The 14632-nt window shown below is 40.4% G+C and overlaps 1 protein-coding gene across 1 annotated transcript in view; it reads left to right on the top strand.

The window, feature by feature from the left end:
* The first annotated feature begins 1863 nt into the window (after positions 1-1863).
* The window catches only part of washc5 (WASH complex subunit 5), a 62754-nt gene continuing 49985 nt past the window's right edge, over positions 1864-14632 (top strand). Inside the window, exons 1-5 of the mRNA XM_043688548.2 lie at positions 1864-2467; positions 4398-4543; positions 8877-8961; positions 11745-11845; positions 13360-13552. Of these exons, the coding sequence (XP_043544483.1) occupies positions 2282-2467; positions 4398-4543; positions 8877-8961; positions 11745-11845; positions 13360-13552 (711 nt within the window). The 5' untranslated portion in view covers positions 1864-2281. The remainder of the gene's footprint in view (positions 2468-4397; positions 4544-8876; positions 8962-11744; positions 11846-13359; positions 13553-14632) is intronic.

The following is a 14632-nucleotide window of genomic DNA, read 5'->3' on the forward strand; positions in this document are numbered from 1 at the left end:
AAAAGATCGTTATATGGGTGCACACAAAATTTCCAAATTGCTGCCATAGTCATTTTGGTCTGTGGGCTGTCTAAACTCCCTGATCTCTTTGTCCTTGAAGCAGACTTGTGGCAGATGCTCAGCATCAAGGAACGCTGCAACTTGCCATGTGCCATCCATCAGAAACCCAATTGCAGAAGCCCAAGTGTGTGACAATTAATCCCATACCTGAACCAACTGAATTGTTTAACAGATCATTGGCCGAAGGTTTCAACTGACCTAGAGCGGCCTTTTAGTATGTACCAGTCAGAGAATGGCCAATTAACTGCAGAAGACATTTTGCTAAAATCGATGAGTCATGGTCTGACATTTGAAAAAGAAACTCTTGAGAGGGGGAAGAGAAATCTTTGCAGAAACTATACTGAAAAGAAAGCTTTAGCCAATGACAGAGAACACCTGGAGGTGAATCATGATCTTTTAAAGAAAGGATTATAAATAAATGGAAATAATAAACAGCTGTTAAGCCCTCATCATTTTAGCAGTCTAAACATTCAGCTGAGATTAAAGCTAGTAGTTGGATGATATTTTCTGAATATCCCACTAGAGTCCAATTTTGTATGAAACTGCAGACCTCAGTGCTACTCAGGAACTTCTTATGGATCATGGTTCAGAAGTTTATTTCCATTCCTCATGATGACACATTTCTACTTTCTGATGGAGTTTCAGTAATGTTCTGGTCTACAGAGTTGCAGCTGATGCTGAAGTAAGTGTTCAACTGATACCAATACCGACAGAGAGTGGAATTGCTATCCTTTGAGAAATAGTGAATTCCTCCTTCCCTTGTCTTCAGATTCTTTTTCAGATTGCTCTGAGTTCTTCTTTTCATTCACCAGATTTATTCCTGGCTTGGAGTGTGACACGGACATACAGGAGAGGGAGAATTTCAATTTGTTTTTTTCCTTTGTGGAGTTGTGATAATTTGATTACCAAATCACGCTTGAAGACAATTTGATTTGTCTTACCTCTCCTGATAATTTAGTGTGTAAAGACAGCACCTAGTGTAGCTCTAAGTGTGCTGATTTAGCTCACATAACAGTACTTAACTGGTTTCGGAAGAGGCAACATTCCTCTTCGCTGGAACCCTGCTAGAAAGTGTATGCTTATGGCCATTGGGAGAGGACAGGAATGGGAAATATTGTCTCTGTTATTGATCGCTTGGCTGACGTTGCTGCCTATCCTCACACATAACGAATACAATTTGAAGAAGGAGGCGTTTGTTTCCTATTGTAACATGTAATGCCTTCAAGACTGAAAAGGCAGAGTCAGGAAGATAAATAGATTTTCCACAATTATAATTTTTGTTGTCGTGGTAATGACAATGACAAACTTCCCAGAATTTCAAATTCTCTGAAATGACTGTCTCAATTATTCAGGAAGAGAGGAGTAATGCCTAAAGTGATTGTTTCCGAGGCTGCGAAAGGCCAATGCCTTGGACTGATCCATACTATGTTACATTTACAGGAGTGATTTCAGTGGTGAAATCTGTTGTTTTGCTTCAGTCTTTTTTTCAAAGATGAATTCCAAAAACGGTTGTTAAACATCCGACAGAATTGTGTGAAAACCACATCTTAGATTTGGCAAAATTTGAATGAGATTAGCTTTTAAAATAAATAAGATACAATCAAAGGATGAAGATTCAAAGTTAATTTTGGAAACCAGGGACACGATATCTTCAGCTTTTTTTTCATGAGTCTTGCCCAGATTATAAACAAAAGGAAAAGGGCACTTTCGAGTGGTATTGAATGTTGTTGGGTGGGTTTTGCTTAATTGATTCACAAGAGGCAAACCAGATGCGGACAACTTGGCAGCTTGCTCAACATCACTGAACCGCGCCTGGTGGTCACATGTTGAGTTGACAGGAAGGAAATCATATGATCAACATGGAAGAGCTGCTCTGAGTACTGTGTGTGTGAACCCTGCTAAAGAGAATTACCCGTGGTGTGAAAGAATTCCTCCCCTGCATTGTAGGCGTGCGAAAGATGCGGAGGGCTAGCAGTGCAGACTGAGTGACTCCGTCTCTGGGTTCACATCGGCCACTTCACCGTCCTTTTAGATTCTGCTGGCGGGTCTACGTTGCTGCTGGGAAAGGCTGCAGACAGAAGGGGAAGCATGATGATAGAGTCGGTGCAATAAATCCAGAGCCGTCAGGCTCTTCCTTCCCTGCAAGGGGCTGGTCTGCCTGTGTTGTTGCTGCTGCCGCCCCCCTCCCCCGGGCTGTGGGAGGTTCCTCCACCCCTCCACCATGGTAGACTTCTTGGCAGAGAACAATCTCTGCGGGCAGGCAATTCTCAGGATCGTATCCCGCGGTAACGCCATCATAGCAGAACTTTTGAGACTGTCCGAGTTTATCCCGACCGTTTACAGACTCCGAGACAAGGCGGAACAGCAGAAGTATGGAGACATCATCTGCGACTTCAGTTACTTCAAGGTGAGAACCTTTTGAGTCTTCACTCTCCCTGCAGGGAACATGCTGTTGGTATCTGCTGGAAAACGACCAGATTAAAGGTTCATTCCAAAGCTCGCCTTCTGATGTTTGCCCAGCGATATTAATGTGACAGATTTAATATTTTGCACGTTGCCACCGGTCAGGATTTTTAAGATTCACCAAGACCTCATTGACTCCCAAACCCTCCAGTCTCAAACCTTGAAGCAGTAATGCCCCTAACTACAGTACAGCAATGATACAGATCACGGGACGGACATTAAAAAAATGGAAGAAAAATACAAGGAACAAAATAAACATTGAATTGTCACCATTTAAAAATCGTGTGGGTGAAATATTAATCATATTTGAAGCCCAGTGTAAAAAATCTTGTGTACTTCCTGCCCACAAACTGTACTTCCTGTTGTCACCATGTTTAGTTGTATTTTTCAATGACATGTTTCTGCATCACTATTTCCAACATTCAGTTTTAAAGCTTTTGAAAACGTTGAATGACTTGCATTTATGTAGTGCCTCAGAACATCCGGAAGGTGTTTTGCAGCCAGTGAAAGACTTGCGAAGTTTCAACGCTGTTTTTAAGTTGGAAAAGCTAGGTAACTTGTGTGTAGTAAGCTCCCAAAAACAGCAATGAGAGAGAGATGAAATTTGAGAGTAGGCTACCTAATAATATAAAAGAACATTACAAGAGGTTTTTAGAAGTATGAAAAGTGAGAAGTGAGATGAGTAGACATTGGACTGCTGGAAATGTGGCTTGAGAAGTAGTAATGGGGAATAAAGAAATGGTGGAACAACTGCACAGGTACTTTGCATCAGTCTTCATGGTGGAGATACCAGCAATATACCAAAACTTTGAGAGACAGGTGAGTGCAGCAGCCATCACGAGGGGGAAGGTGCTGGGAAGATGATAGGTCTGAAAGTGGATAACTCACCCAGACCAGATTGACTATACCCCACAGTTTTGAAGGAGTTAGCAGGGAGATTAGAGAGGCATTAGTGGTGATCTTTCAGGAATGTCTCGAGGCAGACAGGGTTCCTGAAGAAGGGCCTGTGCCCGAAACGTCGAATCTCCTGTTCCCTAGATGCTGCCTGACCTGCTGTGCTGTTCCAGCAATAAAGTTTCAACTTTGATCTCCAGCATCTGCAGACCTCACTTTCTCCTCCTAGAAGACTCTGTTTATGAAGGAAGGTAGGCAGAAGACAGGAAACTACAGGACAGTTGGCCTGACCCTTGACAAAAATTTTAGAGTCCATTGTTAAGGATGACATTGCAGAATGCTTGGAAATGCATGGTAAAATAGGTTGGAGTCAGCATAGCTTTGTTAAGGGGAGATCATGCCTGACAAATCTCTTTTAATTCTTTTAGGAGGTAACAAACAAGTTACACAAAGGAGAGGCAGTGGATGTGACTAGTTGGATTTCCAGAAGTCTTTTGACAAGGTGCTGCACAGAAAGCTACTAAATAAGATCAGACTCCATGGTGTTCAGGCCAAAGCATAAACAGAGGATTGGCAGAAGCTAGATAGAGGTGATAAACGGGAATTTTTTTTTTCTCAGGATGGCAGTTGGTGATTAGTGAAGTTCTGCAAATATGGACCTGCCCAAGTTGCTGTTAGTTTTTAATAGGGTATTGATGGTGGTTTTGTTGTTGCTGTCGCTGCAAAATCTATGGTCATGGGTGGACTGTTGTTCAAACATATTTGGCCAGTAAGTGGTGAGATGTCTATCCTCCACCCTGGGGAAACATGAATGACATTGGCATAAATGAAAACTCCGAGAAGCAATCCTGGATTGCTGTTGACCTCTGGTAGATAATTAAATAATTTAATCACATTTTAATTTTTTCTCAATGAATAATTAGAATACCTAATTTTTACAGAAAGGCTCTGTTATCTTAACACAATTGATCTCATTTTAGGGTGCTGAGTATTATGAAGGCAAGTTGGAAGCTAAGCCAGAGCTTCAGGATTTGGATGAAGAATTTCGTGAAAATCACATTGAAATATTGACGAGATTTTACCTTGCCTTTGAAAGTGTTCACAAATACATAGTTGATCTGAACAGGTAATTTTTTTATACGTCTGCTGTTAATAATTACGTTTACGAAATTGAATTCCATATTAATGCTTCATAAATTATTGAATCAGGTTTGTGTGCCACGATTAATTTGAAACCTTAGTAGATGATAGTGAATTTTGTTTTCCTGTTTGAGAAGTAATGGTAAAGAAATTTATTTGTGATTTTAAAAAAAAACCTGATTGATCTGTGGCAAGTTGTGGACAAAATTTGTGGTGTGCAGGACAATTTACCTCTTCCTAAATCCAGATTCTTTTTGTGTGATCCATCCAAAGATACTGCATACATATATTTTTCTAAATGATTTAGCTAAGTGAGTGTAATCCATGAAGTAATACTTGCTTTTGCTTGGGGTCAGGTTGGCTTTTCTTGTCCCATGGTTCTCAACCAGTTATGTGTGAGCTATGTGGTGAACTCTATCACTGGGGTGGCCAGAAAGTTCCTTTACCCACTGGAATCTTTTTGAGGGGGAGAACTAAGATCCTAGTGATTTATATCTAAATATCTGTGGCAAGATGTGAATAAATTTGTGTGATCCATCCGATGATGCTGCACAATGTACTTCTGCTAAAAGAAGCTTTCCTAAATGCAGAAATCATACAAGCATTTCTATCAATGTCCCATGGTACAGTGACTACTGGCTTGAGGTACTCCTCCAAGCCTCTTGGGATAAATGGGAGGCCCTTGTTCCCAGGAATGGCAGCAGGAAGCCCTACCATCATGTCAAGGCAAACTGAAGGGAAGTAACAGAGGAGATCAGTGTCTATGGGCCTTGCAAAAGAATTGGAATCTGTGCTGAGAAAAGATAAACAATTTGCACTCTAGAAGGGTAAATGGCACTGTCTACTCACTCCAAAGTGTAACTGAAAGTGTGAAGGGTTATCACTTTGAAGGATTACATACAGGACTCAGCACCAGGTAGAATATGTGACCGAATGTCATACATTCATGCTGTCACTGTTGTACCAGTTACAGGACAATGTGGTCAGCACTTATTCACTGGGTGGGAGGAGTTGGTATCGGCAAACATTCAGCTAAAATGCTCAAGCACATTGGGATAACACTCAGTGCTTCCACAGGAGAAAAGAGCTCAATGCTTAAAAAGGGACACCATCACAGCATTCACCTGTCCCCTCCATTAGCACACATACATTGACTTCAACCTACCGAAGTGAATTCATGCTTACAAATCTACTGAAATTCTTTAAGAATGTGACTCATAGAATTGATGAGGGGCATCATGGGTGTGGTTTATTTGGACTTTCAGGTTTTCAACAAACTCCCACATAAAAGATTTGCATGTAAAATTTAAAGCATGTGGAAATTGGGGATAGTGTATTGAGATGAATAGAAAACTGGTTGGCAGATAGGTAACAAAAGAGTAAAGTAAATGGGCCTTTTTGCGACTGGCAGACAGTGACTAGTGAACTACCATAGTGATCAGTATTGGGACCCCAACTATTCACAACACATATTTTCGATGAAGAAACTCAATGTAGTGCCTCCACATTTGCACGTGAGACAAAGCTGTTTGGGAATATTAGCTGTGATGAGGTTGGAAAGATGCTTCAGTGTGACTTGGACAGGCAGAGTGAGTGAGCAAATGCATGGCAGATGCAGAATAATGTGGATAAATGTGAGGTTATCCATTTTGGGAGTAAAAACACCAAAGTGGGTTATGAACTGAATGACTGACTATAAATTCAGCAGGGGAATGTGCAAAGAAACCTGGGTGTCCTTGTACACCAGTCACTGAAGGTAAGCATGCAGCTCCAGCAGCTGGTCAAGAAAGAAATCTGTATGTTAGATTTCATAGTGGATTTGAGGAAAGGAGTAGGGATGTCTTGTTACAATTGTACAGGGCCCTGCTGAGACCACACTGGCATAGTATCCTGTTTTGGTCTCCTTCAAGAGAGTGCAGCAAAAGTTTATCAGACGACCCCTGGGATGGGAGGACTGTGTACGAGGCAAGGTTGAATCGGTTATGACTTTATTCGCTGGCATGCAATAGAATGAGGGGGCATCTGACAAAAACCTATAAAATCCTAACAGAATTAGATAGGATTCAAGAAGGAGGTTCCCGATGACAAGGGAGTCCAGAATTGGTGGTTGCACTGGATTTCTTTTCTGTCCTTGTGTATGCAGTTCCTTCTTATTACCAGTGAGAGGGAATTCACTAAGCTTGATTCCCAATCCAGTTGACTCATTAATAAGATGCCCATAAGAGTCAAAGTATTAATTCCACCTCTAAAGATCCTCTTCTATTTTGAGTTAAAAATTGCAAGATTGACAATGCAAAAATGGTGTGCATGACATTTCTGTGAGGCTTCAGTATCTTTACAGTTCCCCCTATCAAATGCTAACAGGACTGGACAGGGTTGCATTGGATTAGCTTCCAGTCCTTGTGTACATAGTTCCTCATTCAGCAGTAGGCCGTAAATAGTTAATTACTTCACAGAATATACTAAAGCTCCTCCAGCATTACCTGTTACTTATCTGAGGACGTCTGCGTTGTCTCCAGTACATTTGATTTCCAGTCAATACTGGATGTTGCCCTTGCACCTATGGCCAGAATGCTGCGTTTCCAGAGGTTTGACTGCTACCCTGTCTACTCTGGTCATTGATGCTTCTGGCACTGACCTATCCTGCAGCCATTCATTCTCAGCTTAAGCATGGCCTGGTTGTTTTGGGCTATTGACATGCAGGCTTGAGGTAGTGTGTGAACAGAACACGGTGGTCGATCTCATTTAAAAGATTCCCCGCCGTCCCTGATCCTTTAAGGCAAGGCTAAGCCCTGTACGAGAATCTATCCTGTCCTGATCTCTTCCACAACCATCATGATTATGTACATCCTCAAAGGCCACAGATGGGTCATCCTTTCTGTCAGCCATCCATCTGCATGGAGATGGTACACACTGACCAGGGCAATGAAATCCATGCTTGTGCATTCTCAGACTTTCTTGAGCTTTCCTTCTCACCTTTGCAACACAATGGCAAGTCTATCACCATGTTCACACAGATCTATCACCCACCCTCTTGTCTGCCATGAGTAAACTGGAGGATCCAGACTGGGAGGATGTTGCCGTCTCTTCTATGAGCCTATTAGAGGTAGCAGTTCTCTCCTATTGTCCATTCCTTGGACAACACAAAACACCAGTCAACCTCCAATATACAGAAAATCTTGACCTTGATGGGGTTTTGATGGAACGTGATCTATAAGTTGTGTGGCAAGTGAAGCTGGTATTTTGGGTATTGGGCCATTAAATGGTATTTTACAATGCTTTGTTACCAATCGAGTTGACTATTAAGAGTTGAAGTATGACCTCCATCCATTACCATCCTCTTCTAGTTTGCATTTGTTACATTTTGAAAACTGCAAGGTTGAGAAGGCAAAACTTGTGTGTACGTCATTCCTGTGAGGCTTCAGCACTTTTACCTTCCCCCATAACCCACCAACGTCCTCCATATTTTACTACCATAGCTTTCTTATTCCTCTGCTGCTGTAACACTGTTATCGTATATGTTAATGCCAGTGCTTGCTCCTGGGACCCTGCCAGTTAATTTAGCTGTGCCTCTCCTGACTCCTTCCAGTCTTTGTCAACTGTATCCTGACTACCCCTCACCATGAGACTAGTAAGTTTTGTCCCTGACTGTTGCAGTAACCTATCCCTCCAAGTATGCTATTTTGAACCAACATTACTTAGCTGCATTTTGTTTATTTGCAGAGGGCTTAGTTGGAAAGTTAAACTTAATTCTGCCAACCTGGCCTTTTAATGAGCAGGAGAAAGTGAGGACTGCAGATGCTGGAGATCAGAGCTGAAAATGTGTTGCTGGAAAAGCGCAGCAGGTCAGGCAGCATCCAAGGGACAGGAGAATCGACATTTCGGGCATAAGCCCTTCTTCAGAAATCCTGAAGAAACATCGATTCTCCTGTTCCTTGGATGCTGCCTGACCTGCTGCGCTTTCCCAGCAACACATTTTCAGCTTTTAATGAGCATTCATGACATACAAGTGTGTGCAAAAGGGCTTCCTGATGCTTACTGTCAAGAAGCTTGTCTAGTCTTTAAATCTCCTAGAATGTAATTGCAAAAGTACTTTATTCTCAGGATTCTGAGTTTTACCCTCCCACCCAGTTATGTTCCCCGGCCTGCCCTTCTTCTTGCAGTGTGACATTACGCCCACTGTGTGGATCATACTGCTAAACAACCAAGTGTTGCAGCTGTGAGTGTATAATGAAGAACCAATTTTATGCAGCGGTGTATTGGCTTTAGTTAAGTTTGTAAATTATATTGAATTCTACTTTTCTACTGGATTGTTTCAGATTTCTTGATGATCTAAATGAAGGCGTGTATATTCAGCAAACCCTTGAAACAGTACTTCTAAATGAAGATGGAAAGCAACTACTTGTAAGTTAGTGTAACATTGTAAAACTGAGTATTGTCTTCACATTTATGAGGGGAAGAACCAAGAAGTGAAACACACATTTTGCAATAATTTACCACAGGAAAGATGCCACATAGTACCACAATTTGTTTTTATGTAAAAGCAAATTGTTGTGCATTTTCCTTTTCTTGACTACTAGTCCAATTTTACAGTAATGTAGTAAGCTTTCTCCAGTCTCGTTAAACTCCACAGTGTTGGTGAAAAGGAGACATTTTGTTGAAGTGTTTTGATTTGCTGTTATCAGGATCTAAGTAAGAATGCCAGATTTCAATCACAGTATTGCATTCTTCTGTCCATCCTGATAAGTACAAGATGAAAAGCTTTTAGTAAGGTATCTCTCATTTCAACAGTAGTCAATGTCTCTACTATCTCTTCCTCCCCATTCCCGTAACCCCCCCCAGCTCCCCCAAATATTTATTGTAACCTCGAGCCATACTCTACATCATCATCCTGTAAGCATCTCTGCTGCAAGAGGTAGAAAAAAATGGCCACTCTTCCCAATCACAATGGTAGCATTTGCTTCTGTTCACTGAGTTGGTTCTTCACAGGCACAGCAAATTTAAAGACAGTAAATTAGCTGGAGACCTATGCAGATCAATGACTGGTTTAGGCTTCAGGTTTTTGTTTTAAAAAGTTGATTTGTTTAGATATATGATTGCCACATAAGTGTATCATAACATCCCTAAATGGAATTGAACCCAGACCTTCTGAGCCAGAGACAGGGGTACTGCCACTACACTACAAGATGCTCTCCGGTTACTTATTTTTAATGGGCTTCAATTGTGCCAACCTTGAAATTACCTGTTCAAGCTATTCTTAAGAGGGTGTGGATCCAATTAAAAGGTATATGAGCAAGTTAGCAGTTAACAACCGGTGCAAACACAGGGTGAATAGTATTTGAGCTAGAATTGTCTCAGTTGAATGAAATCTGAGGCATGACAGTTTGTTTATAGTACATAATTCTTGAACCTGCAGCGAATGTATTGCAGCATTGGCACCATTCAAATTAATGAGCAGTGATAATTCACCAAAAAGACCATTCTCACAAAATGGACAAAGGCAGCTTATTATATTTTGGCTTAACTCAAAATTGTTCCTCGTATTCTTTTTACCATGGTAAATGAACATACCTTTGACAGAACAAGAAAGAGCAAAGTGACAAATCTTAAGGGATGTGCTGAGGCTTTTCCTGAATCACTATGTTCTTCCCCTTTATCCAGTCTTCAGCTTCATACCATTTCCTTCTTTTTCTTTCATTCAATTGTATTTGTGAATTGTAAATAGCCCATTTTGCACTAGGAAAGCAACAACATTGTTTCTGTATAATCAAGAATTAGTTTCCTTTTTAATAAGAATCCTTATGTAGTTGGCTAGTTGCTTGGAGCTTCAAGGTTAAAGACTTTGCTGTTTCATTACTTTCCCTATATTCCTTGACATTCTGTCCAGAAGTGGTAATATATTGGGGAATTGTATAAATCCACTAGTAGATATGAGTGTCCTTGTACACCGGTTGCTGAAAATGAGCATAGAGCTGTAGGTTAAGAAGGCAGATGGTATGTTGACCTTCATAATGAGCGGATTCAAGTACAGGACCAATTGTACATTCCCTTGGTGAGACCATGGCTGGAGTACTGTGTGCAGTTTTGGTCTCCTTATCTGAAGAGATGTTTGAGCTAGGGAGAGAGTGTGTCAAAAGTTTACCAGACTGATTCCTGGGATGGCAGGACTGATATATGAAGAGAGGCCTGGTCAATGAGGGTGTTCTCATAGAAGCTTATAAAATCATAACAGGACTAGATAGGCTAAATACAGGAAGGATTTCTGGGGGCAGTCCAGAACCAGCGGTCACAGTTTAAGGATACAGGGTAGGGCATTAGGAACTGAAAAAACTCTTAATCCCTTCACCCAGAATGTGTTGAGCCTGTGGAATTCTCTGCCACAAAGTGGTTGAAGTGGAATGTTTTCAAGGAGGTGGATGTGGTTCTTAAGGCTGAAGAATCAAAAGCAGCAAAAGAAAGAACGGAGTACTGAGTTGAATGATCAGCCATGATCCTGTTGACTGATAGAGTAGGCTGAAAGGGCCAAATGACTTCCTCTGTTCCTATTTTATATGTTTCTATTGCAACCTGACTTCTGTATTGGTGGAGTGTTGGAGGCTGAGGGGTGAACTTATAGACATTTATAAAATCATGAGGGGCAAGGATGCGGTGAATAACCACGGTCTTTTTCCTAGGGTGGGGGAGTCCAAAATTAGAGGACATAGGTTGAGGTGAGAGGGGAAAGATTTGAAAAGGACCTGAGGGGTAACTTTTTTCATACAGAGGGTGTGCATATATGGAACGAATGAGCTGAAGGAAGTGGTGGAGGCTGGTACAAATACATTTTAAAAGGCGTCTGGATGGATTTATGAAGACGAAGAGTTTAGAGGGATATGAGCCAAATGGTGGCAAACGGGACCAGGTCAGATTGGGATGTCTGGTCAGCGCGGAGGAATTGAACTGAAGAGACTGTGTTTCTCTGCTATGTGACAATGACTCTATTTCCTATTAGTAGACAGTCTTTTCTGCTATTCTGTTTGTTCGTACCACCATATAGTACCCAAAGGTTCTTGGCCAAAAGCTCAGAAAAATATAATTCCTGGTGTTCTTACACCCTTAGTAAACTTGTAACAATGATCATGTGCTGCTATTTGATTTTTTTTGTCCCCATGTCTAAATACATTTTCTCTTTTATCACCATTATTCAGTGTGAAGCTTTATACTTGTACGGAGTTATGCTGCTGGTTATTGACCTCAAGATTGAAGGAGAAGTTAGAGAAAGGATGCTGGTTTCCTACTACAGATACAGGTATTGTATACCTATGAAAGCAGTATAAACAAGATCCAGTCATTTCAAGCTTTTTTCAACTTCCATAATATAATTCATTGATGCAGTGTGTCTTAATGAAGGCAATAGACTTGAGTCCAGATGACATAGCAACCCTAGAAAGGGTGGAGAAATGGATTACCATGCAAATTCTTAGATGTGTTATTGTCTTGAAGCATTTCCAAATGCTATGTTTTATTCTATTTTAGTAAAACACTTTAGAAACAATGACCTTTTTATTTTTTACCTTTTACTTTCCTTGCTGAATGAGTAGGTCACTGCTTCCAGATTGTTGATAGTGGTGTGCAACATTTGCTATTAGTTTTGCAAGAGATACAATGTGACTGATATCTCTGGACAGCCAACCAGTTAATGTTTGTGAAGTTTGATTTCTCCATTCGAGCAATAAGATGGTTAGTATTAATCCGATTTAAAATATCTTTTCCCCAACTCTTACTCCTGAGAATAATCACTTTTTACTTTGCTAGTTCGTCTACCATTGGAACATAAGATTATATCAATTTGTTTGGCATATAACAGATTTTCACCATGGCTCTTGAAAAGTATTAAGAAGAATTGTCTTATCTGCTTTACAAATTTTTATAAGGAGTCTGGATTGGATTTTGTGGCAAAGCAGTACTGTCCCTACCTTTGCATCAGAAGGTTCAATTTTAAATCCCACCTGGCATTGAAGTATGTTGTGTAACAGGTTGAGTAAAATGTTTTACAAAGACTTTGAGTACCATTGATTTTGGAATACGTTTTTAAAGTAATTTGTTAAAACTCTAATACAAATGCCACTCCTTTCCATCATTTCAGCATTTCCCAATCGATGCTACTCGTCTTGTTCTGACCATTGTGGTGGATCTGTTGATGGTGTGACCATGGTTTGGCAAGACACCTTTCCTAAAAAAAAAGGGCTATCCTTCCTGTTGGGTAAATCTAAGAAGTGTCAAATATGTGATTTAAATTAATCAGATATGAACGTTTTGGGTGGCACTGGAATTTGCTTCCAGCCACACTTTTCCCCCAGCTCCGCAGACCTACTGGTTGGCCTATACCCATGTATACATTGCACATGCAAGTGACAATCCTGACTACAGATGGAGTTGTTTTATATTGATCTTAAAACTTAACCTGTTTACATATTTTTTCAGCAAATATCATTGTACCCAAATATTAAAAATTTCACCAGAATTGCGAACAAAGAGGTTTTCTTTGGTTGACACTTTGGAGTGCAAGTCAGTTTGATTAATTTCTTTCTGTTTTGTCATTAACACAGACTATGTAATGAAAGATTTGTGCCATCTTATTAAACCAAGGGGAAAGGATGTTGTTAGTAATCCTTAAATTCCAAATATTTCAGTTGAGAAAATGTTCTTGCTGCTGAGCTCAGGTTTTCAAAAAAAAGTTTGCTTCTCTTGCACGCATTTGCAAATAATCTTTGGTTTGGAGTTCTTGCTGCAAAAGGGTAACCTGTGTTTATTTGTTCACAGTGCTGCTCGTTCTTCCTCTGATTCCAATCTGGATGATATTTGCAAGCTGCTTCGTAGCACTGGGTATTCACCTGTGGCAGGGGCAAAGAGGCCCCCAAGTTATCCAGAGAGCTATTTTCAGAGAGTGCCAATTAGCAGCACATTCATCTCGATGGTAGTTGGTCGACTACGATCAGATGATATTTACAATCAGGTGAGAACATGCTGTTCCACTTACTCAAGATTAATAAGAGCAATGTGTCTGAAGGATCTATTTGCCAATAACATTGTGCAAGTGGACAATTTGTCATTACCGAGATGACTAAATGCAAAAGTTAACATGTATTGCCATTATTGACAAGTTAACTCCTTCATTCCAAATTCTGAGAGATTTTCCATAATTTATTGTTTTGCACCTTTTTTACTTTTAACCAATCCAGTTAATTTTTTCCACTCATTTTTGTCTTGTCCCTTACCGATAATTTTACCTTTACGTATTATGATCTGCTAATCAGATTATGTTGAAACAGTTATGGGAATTCATGAACAGTTCATATAGCCATCTGTATCGGTGCTATTTATCTATCATCTTGAGCTGTTTCCCTTGGACCATTTAGTATTCCAGGAGTACCTTAGCTCAAGGCTGTTTGTTTGTAAATAAGTACAACCCTTTCCTGCAAAGTTTGTCAAACCATCATTAAAAACAGTCTCCTATCTCTAGAATCTGTGTAAAGTTGAAAGTGAAATGCCTTCAAATTGCTGTTTCATCTTCTCCTCTCGTCCTCGGCTTGAGAATTCTCAAGGCTTTGTTAGAAGACCTGTTTTTGTCCAAATGATCTATAAAATGATAGTGACTTCAATTGCAACTGAACAATTACTGGACATAAAGAATATAAAGGAACGGATATAAAGTCAAATTAATGGCAATGCCATCAGATTCTGCATTTGCCAATGGATCCACAAAATATTGGATCTCTTAATTGATCGCTTTCCAATATACATTACAACATGATCTTGTACCTTAGTTTAAGTAAACATATCTGCACATGATTTAAAAAGCTGAACAATACATGGGGTGAGGAGGAGTGACGGGGATGCTGTAATGGCAGTAAAGCTGGCAGATTGACCTGAAGTCAGAAGACTGAAGTATTTTCATTTGAATGACATTCGTGAGCTTTTGGTATTCACTTATGCTTTGTCAGTTTTGGGAAGGGTGCAAATTGGTGGGTTCATGTACTGTAAAGGCAACAAGCAGCAGTTGGGAACTGATCCTGGTGGAGGTCATGAATGGGCC

This window comes from Chiloscyllium plagiosum, unplaced genomic scaffold (assembly GCF_037043375.1).
Source record: "Chiloscyllium plagiosum isolate Xiang-an unplaced genomic scaffold, Cpla_swu_hap1 HiC_scaffold_4, whole genome shotgun sequence".
NCBI lineage: Eukaryota > Metazoa > Chordata > Chondrichthyes > Orectolobiformes > Hemiscylliidae > Chiloscyllium > Chiloscyllium plagiosum.